The sequence below is a fragment of the Antechinus flavipes genome, chromosome 2 (assembly GCF_016432865.1).
Source record: "Antechinus flavipes isolate AdamAnt ecotype Samford, QLD, Australia chromosome 2, AdamAnt_v2, whole genome shotgun sequence".
Lineage (NCBI taxonomy): Eukaryota > Metazoa > Chordata > Mammalia > Dasyuromorphia > Dasyuridae > Antechinus > Antechinus flavipes.
In genome coordinates this window covers 632851338-632864538 of record NC_067399.1, presented here as the reverse complement: position 1 = coordinate 632864538, position 13201 = coordinate 632851338, and the positions used below count along the sequence as shown (strand labels likewise).

At 36.2% G+C, this 13201-nt stretch overlaps 1 protein-coding gene across 14 annotated transcripts in view; it reads right to left on the bottom strand.

The window, feature by feature from the left end:
• The window catches only part of KCNMA1 (potassium calcium-activated channel subfamily M alpha 1), an 891121-nt gene that overhangs the window by 257003 nt on the left and 620917 nt on the right, over positions 1-13201 (bottom strand). For all 14 annotated transcript variants that reach the window (XM_051982028.1, XM_051982029.1, XM_051982030.1 and 11 more), the window contains exon 7: positions 2125-2200. In XM_051982028.1, coding sequence (XP_051837988.1) covers positions 2125-2200 — 76 coding nt within the window. The remainder of the gene's footprint in view (positions 1-2124; positions 2201-13201) is intronic.

Sequence of the window (13201 nt, the reverse complement as noted above, 5' to 3'; positions counted from 1 at the left end):
AGGAAGGGTACTAACAATTGGAGAGGACCAAGAAAAGTTTCTTGCAGTTACAACTTAAAGGAAGGGAGGGCTTCCATGCTGTAGAAGAAAGGAGCTGGTAAATCTGGATTGAAGACTATCAGAGGGAGTGTATAATGTTTAGTGATGCTGGGTTGATAGATAACTTGTGATTAAATAATAAAATATTTTTTAAAAGCTAAATAGAAAACTTTATATTTGCTCTTAGAAGTAATGGGGAACCACTGGAGTTTATTTAATAAGAGAGAGCAACATACATCTGCTCCCAAAGAAAACTTCACAGTAGAATGTTGCCTCATAGAGGCAGATGGGTAAATACAAGGGATAGGAGCACTGGACTTGGAGTCAGAAAAGACCTGAGTTCACATGTAGTCTCAGATATTTGTTAGCAGTATGATCTTGGGCAAGTCACATAACCTTTATTTGCCTTAGTTTCCTCAAATGCAAAATAGGAATAATAATAGCATTTACTTTCGTGTGTGTGTGTGTACATACACATATATACACAATATATATATGTACACACATACATACATATATGGACATATAACTATATGTATATATGCTTATTCCTATAGAAATATTTATTTCCTCTCTCCTTCCCCCTTCCTCATTGAGGCCAGGTACTTTTTGGGGTTTTTTTGTGTGTTTTCCCTATGTCCATAATGGTCCCTACTCCCTCCCCCCCAATAATTAGAAATTGGCTCTTAGTTTCTATGCATTTTAGACACATGTGTCCACTGGTTAGAGGTTACTTTATTCAAGAGGATGCCCTAATAGAATTAAGTATAGAAAAAGACCCCAAATCTGTCCATCAATTCCCAACTGTAAGCTCTATACTTATATTAAACTCCTTTTTGCCTTACAAAAATAATTACAAAGGAGTCAAACAAATAACAATAACAAGTTACTCAATTACAGAAAATTACTAAAGGATCCTGTGACCAACATATTACAATAAGTGATGGGGGAACCTCAGGATATATATGAGCTCTTTGACCTCAAGTAGGTATACAAGGTCATAAAGAACTCCAATACAATAAATGGCAAGGTGCATGGGAGAGCTACAGTGTGCTAAGAGGATACCAGAGAAGGTTGAGATTACTTCCAGGTGGGGAATATCATGATGGGCCATCCTATAAGTAGTGTCCAAACCTTAAAGAACAGGAAGAATCATGACAGATAGGAAATCAGTTTTTTGTTGTACCTCCTTCACAGGTACCACTTCATCTTTGTTTTCCCTACATTTCCACTGACTATCTCTCATGTCTCAAAGGATCTCCCTCCTAACCTGAGACTCCCAGCTGCCCTGGCTTTCTTCATAGAACTTCTACAGGAGACTTCCCGACATCAAACGCCTTTCCCCAGGAGACTACCTTCTATTTACACTGCATATATTTTGAATTCACAGGATTCTTTGTTCAACTGGTAACTTTTCCTATTAGAATATTACCTCCTTGAGGGTAGGGAGACTATTTTTGCTCTCTTTATATCTTCAATACAAGTACATGGCACAACACTCGATAAAATGCATGTTGATCAACTAAATTGAAAAAATTAATCTTAGGATAAGGGTCCGATCTATAGATTTCTATTTAAAACATATACACACGCAATTCTGAAACATAAAATAACTGGACTGGCCATCAGTCAGAAGAAGCAAAGCTACTTTTTTTTTTCCCCAAAGGAGAAATAGAAGTGGAAGGAGCCCAAATTGTTGTTTTCTGAGAGACAGCATTCAAACTTGGCAGATCTTCCTTTTTTTTTCCCCCCCCAAAGGCTACTTTCCCAGGTGTTTAGTGAAGAGCTACTGCCATCTTGTGGCCAAGCCATGCTTTTGCAGCTATTCACTCAAAATGCACTTCACTATTGCTGAACCTAAAAAACCAAGGTTAATGATAAGAACATTACTTACCATTTGGAACTAGTTTGGGGGTAGAAGGGTGGAAAATAGGACAGCTGTGTGATTGCATTTTTTTCTCTTCTCTGTATTCAATGGCCCCACCAAGTTTATATCTCAGGCTAAGCAATTTGGGGTATTAAATTTGGGGATGGGGGACTGACCCACAAAAGCCACTAGGAATATGTGTCTTCTTGGGTACTTACCAAATGTATGAACCCAGCTGCTGTCAGCCATGTGCTGATAAATATGGAGAGCAGATTCACCAGCTTGATAGAATTACTGTACAAACCAAAACACAAAGACAGCGCCATTACAAAGAGAAGCTGGCACTGGACTTGAGCATGAGTCCTTCTCACAAGCAGCCTCTGTCATGATTAGAAAGCAAATCCCCTCCCAGAGCCTGCACTCCCTAACCCTTTCTGAATCTTGGGAAGGGAGGGACGAGGCAGACAGAGAAAGAGAAGGGAGATAAAAAGCCAGGCTTTGAGTTCTGAAAGCCAGAGAAACAATTGGGCAATAAACTTTAGTAAAGGAATTGAAACTCAACTAAATCAGATTTCCCTTTGTGTTTGTTCCCAATACCACTATCTTACTCTATACTATCATCTCTTCACTTGATACAAATGCAATCGCTTTTTGCCACCATTGTACTCTTCCTTTAAATAATTCTCTTACAGCAATTCATAATAAAGTGAATAGAATCAGGCTTGTAGTTATGAAGTCCTGATTTCAGATCCCATCTCTGACACTAACTCTATTATTAATCTTTTATTTTACTAACCTATTATTAATCTTTATAAGCTTCAAGCAATTACCTAAGACTTCGTAGATGAGTTGCAATCTAAGTTGGTGCAAATAGTTCCCATACCAGGAATTCTCTACCTTCATAAAATCGCAGATCCTTCCTATTGTTTTTTATTAAGTCACTTCCCAGTTCAAAATCTTTCAACCATTCCCCAGGACAGTGTTCAAAGTACTCAAATTGGCTACTCAACAATCTGAACAAAATTAATACCATCTTCTATACTGGACATGAACTTCCTGTTTTGGTCTATACCATGTGCTCCCTTCCTTCTGTCCCATGTGCTAGAGCTGTCTGGAATATTGTCTCATATTCTTTCTGTCTCTGTGAGTCCCATTCAGTTTTTTCCTAACCTAAAGTGATATCTCTATTCTGTGAATTAATTTAGGTTTTGAATTACTTTTTTGGTAATTAATCATATACTGCCCTGTGATATACTGGTTTTCAAGTTTTATTGTTGTTGCTCAGTCATTCAGTGATGTCCTATTCTATGTGATCCCTTTCTTCATGGGGTTTTCTTGGCAAAGATAGTGGTGTGGTTTGCCATTTTCCATTTGTCCCCCTTTTACAGATGAGGAGCTGAGGCAAACCAGAGTTAAGTGACTGACTTATCTGAGGTTACATAGCTATAAGTGCCTGAGGCCAGATTTGAATTGAGGAAGACTCCAAGCCTGCAACTCTATCCACCTAGCTGCCCTTTCTTGTTGCTTATTTCATATGCTTTGAGTCAGCTTTTCCTGTGTAGAAGTCTTTTCTCTCTAACCAGACTGAAAACTCCTTGAGGGAAGAGAGTGTTTTACCCCTCTATGAATCTCCTATAATGGGAAATACATAAGGATAAAGACTAGGTCTTTGATTTCTTTGGGACAAGGGACTCCTAAATTAGGAAGCTCCCTCTATCAATGTAGGTTGACACCTTCTGACCAATATAAAGTCTGTTGTGTTGCCTGAAACTAGAAGTCATTAGAATTAGTTACCTAGAACTCTTAAGAAGTTCAAGATCATAGAAGGGGTCAAAGGAGAGACCAGCTTGGAGACCAGTTTTCCACCTATCCCACTGAGCTAGCTCTTTACCTAATATACAGTAATATTTCAATTAATTCATCTATCTCAATATTTTAATCTCTGATGCATTTGCTCAATTGTAGTTCCTACAGATAATTCAGAGACAGTTAGGTAGTATGGTGTAGAATTGTCAACTTGCTGTCCACAAGCCACATTGACTGACAACACTTTCAAATGTAGCTCAAACTGATTTTTAAAATTGGAAACTATTTTAAATAATAAATAGTTTAAATGTTTTTTTTAAAAAAATAAAGAAAAATACAACAAAAAAAGAAAAAAATACAACAAATAAAAATACAAAAAAAAAAAAAAAACACCCACTAAGATATAATTTATCAAATCAGCCCAACCCACAGAGATCTTCATGAATGGTGCAGTGCCCTCATTTAAGCCCAACACTTCTGGCATAGTAGATAGAGTTCTGAAATTGGAGTTTAAATACTACCTAAGACATTTTCTTTCTGTGTAACCAGAAGCAAGTCACTTACAGTGACTTTCAGTCTGTTTCCTCCTCCTTTAAATGGGAATAATAACATCTAGCTTCCAAGGTTGCGATGAGGAACAGATGAGATAATATATGTAAATTACACTGTGAAACTTACAGCACTGTGTAAATGCTTATTATTATTATAACCATAAAGAGATTAAAACTTGGATTTTCCTATGAATGTCAACCAAAAGGACATCTAAATGCTAAGTGAAAGATACAGCATTCTGGATAAATTTTGACCCAATAATAGGGCTGGAATGTATCTCCTGAGAATAAGAAAAAGAGAGCCCCTGGGTCATTCAACTCTTAGACAGAGTAGGAGGCAAAGAAGGAGATCCCATTGGTAGATAAATCTGTTCATGGGATCATTCCATTCTGGAAAGTATGATGAAAATCCAATTAATATTCTAAAAAAGGCTGATCATTGGGCAAGTAGGTAGAATGTTGCAGGACTGGGTGCCCACTTGTATAGCCAGCTGCAGATCATGGATGAGCAAACAGCACCTTAGAAGCAGACTTCCTTTCCCATTTCTGCTCAATCACAAAAAAGCAAGAACAATAAAAATAAAATGTCACAAAAGTAAAGAGAGTTTTATGTTCTCAGTCAGATATTGTATAGGATTTGCTGTGAAATGGTCTTTTGGATATAAAATCCCATATTTGGAAAACCAAAAGCATTTTCTAAGGACATTTCTATGCTGCCACCAAAAATACTTGGATCCAAAATAATTCCTTGAGAATTATGAAAAATTTCCTTTAATATTCTGTTCTCCAAAACCAAAGTCTGACCCTACTCTATCTGAAAGAGGAAACAGAGATCATGTAATAACTCTTACGCCATAAAGACGACACACATATTAGGACTCTGGATGGCACAGTTGATTCCAGTGAGGGATCTGAGTTTATTTCATTCAGTCTTTCACTTGTCTATACTAGACATAGTTATGACATGGAAACAATCCTGCTACCATCCATGGTTATTTCAACTGGGCTGAATAGATATAGCCATGCTGACAAGGAGGTGATTCTTTCCCTCTATCTCAGACTCTCTTATGTCCAGAGTCCTGGCTACCCACAACACTGGAGTAGCTGAAAAAGCTCAGAGGCCCAAGATACTAGGGCCCCAAGTCAGTCAGTAACTTTGATCTTGGTAAGGCTTGACTTTGGCCTTTAGGCTTTGAAGGAAGAAGATAAAAGGAAAAAGTAGAGGTAGCAGAATGTTTTGAGGATAGAGTGCTTCAGACCAGGAATAAGTTGCTTTAAAAAAAAAAAAAAAAAAAAACAAGGCAGAAAAACAGAGGAACTGAGGCATTGAACAGCCTTCCTTTTCTTAGAGGCTGTTTTGGATGCCACTATTTTTTTTTTTCCCAAGTTCATGACAGCAGGTATAGATTCACAAAGACTAACAGTAACCAAAGACATTTTCCAAGGCATTTTTATGTTGCCACCTGGATTCATAATGATGCTTGAGAACACCTACCTCACGGAGCTGTTCACGTGAGGCACAGATGAAATATTTTGTGTAAAATACTTTAAACCTTAAAGTGATATACAAGTACTTATTATTATAACAAGAGACTTTAAAGGCTACTTATGACTTCATTTTACAGATAACCATGTTGAGGCACACAGAAGGGTTAAGAATCTTCTCCAAGGACATTCAGGTAGTTATTAGCAGAGATGAAATTTGAACCTGGGTTCTTTGGGAATCCAGGACCCTTTCAACCAGATCATGCAATTATTGGATGATGATGATGATGATAATAAGGAGGAGGGAGAGGACAATCATAATTATTCTTATTATTGTTGCATTGTAAAATTATGCCTGACTCTTCATGATCTTATGAACCATATTGTTCATGGGGTTTTCTTGACAAAGATACTAAAGTGGTTAGCCATTTCCTTCTCCAGTGGATTAAGGCAAATAGAGATTAGATGACTTTCCCAGGTTCATATAGTTGAGGTTACATTTGAACTCAGGTCTTTGTGATACTAGGTCCAATACTCTATCCACTGAGGCACCTGCCTCCTGATAACAATGTTAGCTATCATTTATACACTGCTTTAAGATTTTCAAAGCAATTTATAATTATCTCATTTGATATTCACAAAAACCCTGGAATGTAGGTACTATTATTATACCCACTTTTATGTATAAAGAAACTGAGGCAAACAAAATTAAATGATTTGCTAAGGATCACATAACTAATAAGTGTGTGAGACTGGATTTGAACTCAGGTTTTTCCCAGCTCCAGTTCCAGTATATCACCAGTTTAATATATCACCCATCATATAATATCCAGAGGAGTAGTCTATAAGTAATTATAAGTATCCTTGAGGGCTCCTGGCATATGTAGAAAATGTAATTAATGATACTAGAATAATATTTGTTGGGGGGATTTCTTTTTTTTATCAGCAGTAGCAGCACTGCAAATTTATTGAGCATTAGAAATTACTTTTTAGATTAATTTTTATCCTGTAAGTTTGGACTTTATTGTTGCTGTTTAGTCATTTTTGACTCTTTATGATCCTATTTGGAGTTTTCTCAGCAAAGATACTGAAGTAATTTGCTATTTCCTTCTCCATTTTACTGAGGGAACTAAGGCAAACAGGGTTAAGTGAGTTACCCAGGGTCACCCAGCTAGGAAGTATTCAAGGCTGGATTTGAATTCAGAAAGATAAGTCTACCGAATTTCAAGTCTGACACTCTGTTCACTGCACCACCTAGTCAACTCAAGAGTGTCAAAGTTTGGGCTATACAGCAAAACTAAGTATACTGTATCAGAGAGAAGGAGCTAGTCATATTAGTTGGTATACTATGTGCCCTGAAACTCCAACTAGCCACTAGAGGCTAGATTAATCTATGGACAGATAAATGAACAAAATAAACAAATATTTGGGATTCAAGTTAACCCCAAATAGATTTCAATACTTGTTAAATAGATGGGGTCCAGAATTTTCTTTTTTTTGCAGTCAGTAGTTCCTTTCCTAATTTGGTGAGTCCCTAGTATTAGGATCAGTCTCCTAATGTTTCCTTACAGCTTAGTGTCTCAATAGATAGACAAATAGATAGATTGATAGACAGACTGACAGACAGATAGATACATAGATGAAAGGAGGGATGGATAGAGAGAGATGAATAGATAGATAACGTACATAGGTAGATAACATACATATATACATAGACATCAGAGCTTCAGACTGGTTCTGAGTTCAAGAGGACTTTGCAATATCTATAAATGAAAAGAGACCACTTAGTTTCTCTGTTCTGCTCTCTCTTCTAGTTCTCAAGACAAATGTCACATTTAGAAGTCTTAAATTCATTTCTCTGTGATAATGATGTCATGAGTATTAAGTTGGCCTTCAGGCTAGAAAGACATGCATTTAGGTCCCACTTCTGATACAGAATCAGCTGGGTGACAAATCTCTAAATTTTTCAAGACCCCAAGTCACTTTCCAAGATGGTCAGTCCTCTAAGAGTTAATGATTTGTCTTGGGGAGATAGCACAGAATAGTGAAAAGAGAACTAGCTGTCAGACAAGAGGATTTGGGTTCAAATACCACCTCGGATATGTGTAACATTGGAAAAATTCCTTAACCAGTTGGACTAGATGGTCTCCCAGTTTCCTCCAACCTTATATCATTTCTCATGAAATTTTTCCCACAGAGAGATTTCTACACAATGAAATCCTAAGTCTAGATTTTTTTCTCCTATATATACCCATCTTCCTGCCAAAAATAATTTCCAATTATATCATAATAAACTTTTGGTGAAAATGGTTGATTTTATGGCATAGGAAAACACTTTGAGTTCAGAATAAAAATACGATGGAAAGGATTATAGGAAACCACTTGTGTGACCTTGACGAATCACTGAAACTCCTTAGGCCTCAGTTTCCTCATCTATAAAATGAGAGGTTTGGAATAAATGATCTCCAGGTCCCTGCAAGCTCTAAAGTTATGATCCAATAATCCTACCATCCTATGGTTCCTGGGAAAATATCTGGGTGGTGACTAATCCAAGAGAAAAATGGAAAATGGCAGAACAAATAACCTGAGGCCAGAAAGGTGTATTTACATTCATTAGCTTCATGGAACTTCAGTCACCCCAGTTCTAGGGATGGGTTAATGATGTTCTTCAGAGAGAAACAAGAAAAGTAGGAAGAAAATGTAAGAGAAATCTGTTGTTATTTGCTTGCATTTTGTTTTCTTTCTCAGTTTTACTTTTCCTTTCTTCTTGATCTGATTTTTCTTGTGCAGCAAGATAACTGTATAAATATGTATACATGTATTGGATTTAATGTGTATTTCAACATATTTAACATGTATTGGACTACCTGCCAGCTAGAGGAGGGGAGTGGAGGGGAAGGAGGGGAAAATTTGGAACAAAAGATTTTGCAAAGGTCAATGTTGGAAAAATTACCCATGTATATGCTTTGTATAAATAAATGATTTTTAAAAAGAAAAAGAAAGAAAGAAATGTAAGAGAAACACAGCAGGAAGAGTCCCTGAAAGGGAACCAGATGTATTGTAGACAGGTAGTCTTAGAACTGCTAGCACTGAAAATTGGGGGGATGGTCCCTAGAGGCCATAACTTAGGCAAGCCTAAGTTCCAGTAGACTTGTGAGGGAAAGAGACATCCATATCCAGAGAGAGAACTATGGAGACTGAATATGAAGCATAACATATTATTTTCATGTATTGTTGCTATTTGTTTGTTTACTTGCTTTTTTTTTTCTTTCTCATTTTTCCCCTTTTGATCTGATTTTTCTTGAACTGCATGGCAAATGTAGAAATTAGAAGAGCAGATGTGTAACCTAAATTGGATTACTTGCTACTGAGGGAGAGAGAAGATGATGAGGGAGGGAGAAAAAAAATTGAAATACAAGCTTTTGCAAGGGTAGATGCTGAAAACTATCTTTTCATTTTGTGTGTATTTAAAATCTATTAGTGAAAATCTATTATTTAAAAATAATAACTTAGGCTAGCTTAGGACAATAGATAAAGAAACTAGTAGTAGAACTGGCTTTAATAAAAGGTTAGGATATTTGTTTCTAGAAAAACAAACAGGACAGAGCAAGTTATAGACAGAAAAAGAAATTTAGGGGGCAGAACCGCCAAGACCTTTAGAGAAGATGAAGCAATCACAGGATTCTTTGAAGGCCTCTAGATAAGTACCCATTAAGAGGCAACATAGCATAGAGGAAAAAGGGTTTCTGTTATGAAGAACTGGGTTTGAGTTCTGTTTCTGAAACATATGAGTTACATAGATACATGGATAAATCACTTAACTCTAAGTGCCCCAGGTATTTCTCCAAATTTCAGATGAGGTGCCAATTTGCATTGATTGAAAGACTTTCCATGATAGAAATTTACCACAAAAATCACAAGTTTACTTTAAAAGAAACAGGAAGAAAAGGAACATATTTTGGGTTTTTTTTTTTCCCATCTAGAACATAGGAATGAGAATAGGACCCTAAGGAGATCAAAAGTTTAAATGCTAAGGAAGTGAAGACCAAGTAAAACCCAAAAAGGACCAAGGAACCTTTATGGGTAAAACAGGGATGTGAATTCCTTAAAAAAAGGCTAAAACGAGGGATCTAGAAAGCAACAGACAATATTAAGAAGCTTAAGAAGAAACTTACTCTATAACTGCAAGTGGACAATTCTTCTGAACAGTATAATCATACAGTCACCTAGGCTACTGAGGGTGAGTCTTGTGACCCCTCAGTGCTTAAAACACATTTGTTAAGTTGAAATCTAAAAATAAAAAGGAGAGATGCTCCAAAATATAGTACATTTCCTTTGCTCTTCAAGTTCTAAACTTATTTAAGATTTCATTGTTTAGTATTTCTAGGGCTCCCATGGGTCAGAAATTAATTAATTATGGCTCAAGGTTAGCTGCCTAGGAAATAAGAAAGCTTGTTCAAACTGTCAGAGGATCTGAGGTTCATTTTAATTCTTCTCATTGGATTAATTATCTTTTGGTATTTAGGCTAAACCTCCAGTAAAGTCCTCATCAGGTACCTTGCCATGGTATGTAAGGGAACCCATGTTCTTAAAAGTTCTAACAATAAACTAAAAGCTATGGGATGTCCCATCAAGTTGGGAAAGGTTTCACACTATCATGCATTTAGAGCAGGAAGGGATCTTAAATACCATTAAGTCCAACCACCTCATTTTATAAAAAAGAAAATGGAGACTGAGAGGGAATAAGTGACTGGTCCACAGATATATAACTTATCAAGTATCAGATGTAGGATTTGAACTTAGATTCTGACTCTTAGCCTTGTTTGCTATAAACTGCACCTACTAGCTACCTGTCTGTATTAAGAAGCACTTATTATCCAAATAAAAGCTAAATTAATGGAGAAAAGTTCATCATCAGAATATGATGTCTTAAGATCACTAGGTCATGAGATTATGGCTTATTTTTTATGTCTGTCAATCTATCTGTTTATCAATTGTTTATCTGTTTATTTGTCAGTCTATCTACCTGTCTCTCTGTCAATCTATCTGTCTCCATCTTTCTATTTATGTATCTATCTGTCAGTCTATCGCTTTTTTATTTGTTTATCAAATAATGTATTTTTTTGCTAGAGTAATTTGTAGGAATTTTCCTTCTCCTAAGGAGAAGAGGCTTTGTAATATTCCTTGGCATCAGATCTGAAAGAGAATCTGTGACACTTTGTGGCTATTGACATAGAATCTCATATTGATCAGCTTAGCAAGGTTCAAAAAAAGGGATGTTCTCAACAGTATGCTCCTACACTCCCACATTATGACTCCCATAATGCCATAATGGTCATAGTAGGTGCTCAGAAAATACTGTTGACTGACAGCTGGGGAAAGCTTTTGATGGAAATGATGTTGGTAGCTGCATTATGCTAATAGATGTTAACTAGAAGTTTGTTAATAACAGACTTCAGGAAGTCAGATGTGAAAATGAGACTAAGAAGGATCAAATGTGTCCTACTTCCTTTTCTGTCCCTGCATTTCTGAGGCTATTTGGGTCCTACTTAAAAAACAAAAATGGACGCGTTCAAATTATTTTTCCCATTTATCTCTTGCATATGTGTCTGCTATCATCTATGTATGGTCCTCTAGAAATCCCCTTAATAGAAAAGCAATTTCTATTATAGTCTAAATTTGGAAGGAGGATTAGTGAAAACATTTGCCTGATTGTTGAGATTTTCCTAACATCTGTGTAAAATCCTCTGCTCAGAAGCATCCATTAGCTTCCAGGGTTTTGGTTATTAGTCCATGGAATAGTACATAGATAGCATCATGCAGTGGAATAATGTCACTCTCACCAACATAATTATTCAATCTTCCATGATCCCATTTGGGATTTTCTTGGCAAAGATCCTAGAGTAGGTTGCCATTTCTTTCTCCATGTCATCCTATAGATGAGAAAACTGAGGCACATGCAGGATAAAGTGTCTTTTGCAGGGTCACACAACTACTAAGAATCTGAGACCAGATTTGAACTCACAAAGATGACCTGACTTCAGATCTAGTACTTCATGCATATAGTGTCATCTAGCTACCCCTAATTGTAAGTTGGACATGACTAAAATGTAATTGAGGGACATTTAACAAAATTAATATAAACACAATAGAGCATAAATAATGTGAACATATGGTTTTCAAAGCCAATTTAAAACCTGCAGGGATCCTTATGTATGGTTTAATAGCCCCATTTCTATTTGACTTGGATACTACTGATGCACTAGAGGAAGTATTAGCCTGGGAATCAGAAATATTTTGAGTCTGGCTCTTAACAGGTCCCAGCTATGTACCTCTGAACAGCACCTTCATTTCTCAGTGCCTCAAGCAGCTTGTGATGGTTCTCAATTTCAGAAAATTTGTAATGACCTTTTGTGACAGAAATTTCCACAAAAATAGTTCTCTACTATAATGAAATTACATATCCACAGACACATTTGTATATAATGCATAGAAATATATGTATGTATATATAACATATCTATCTATCTATATGTATGTATATATAACATATCTTTATATATATCTGAAACATCTATTCATACATTTACAGAAAGAATTCTTAACCTCGGGTCTCTGAACTTATTTTCTTAATTTTGATAATCAAAATATTGTCAAAATACAGTTGGTTTCCCTTATAATTCTGTGTATTTTATTTTATGCATTTAAAAACAACCTGAAAAGAGAAATTTAGGTTTTACAAGGTGGTTAAAGCCCCTTACCTACTACATTGATATAATTTCATCTGTATTCTAGTATTACAGCATGAGACTATTGCGGACAAACACACTGGGTTTCATTTACTCAAAATCCACTTCAAAAAGGAAAAAAAGAATGGAGCCTGGTTACCATAGACTAGTGAGCTTGACACCAATTCTCAGACAAATTCCATGTATTTTTAAAGGGCAGGTAAGTGAACATCTAGGGCAACTTGGTGGTGCAGTGAATAAAGCATTGCTCCGTTTCCTAAGTTCAAATCTGATCTTAGACATTCACTACCTGTGTGACCCTGGGCAAGTCACTTAACCATTCTGCCTCAATTTTCTTATGTGTAAAATGAGCTGGAGAAGGAAATGGTAAAGTACTCCAGTATTTCTGCCAAGAAAGCCACAAAAGGGCGTATTAGTTAGATATGACTAATCAACTAAATAGAAACAAGGGAAAATATAGAAGAGGAGACAGTGATCACAAAGAAACATTGTTTCATCAAGAATGGCCATCCAGATTAATGCCATTTCTCTTTCTCTTTTGTTAAGACAACTCCGCTACTAGAGAAGAGCAGTATTGTAAGTTTAGTTTATCTTGATCCAAGTGAGCTATTTTACAAAATCTCTCAAGATATTTTTATGAAAAAGGTGGGCTAAATGATAAAATAATTGAGTGAATAGGAGTGCTTTAAAAGCTGAATCAAAGA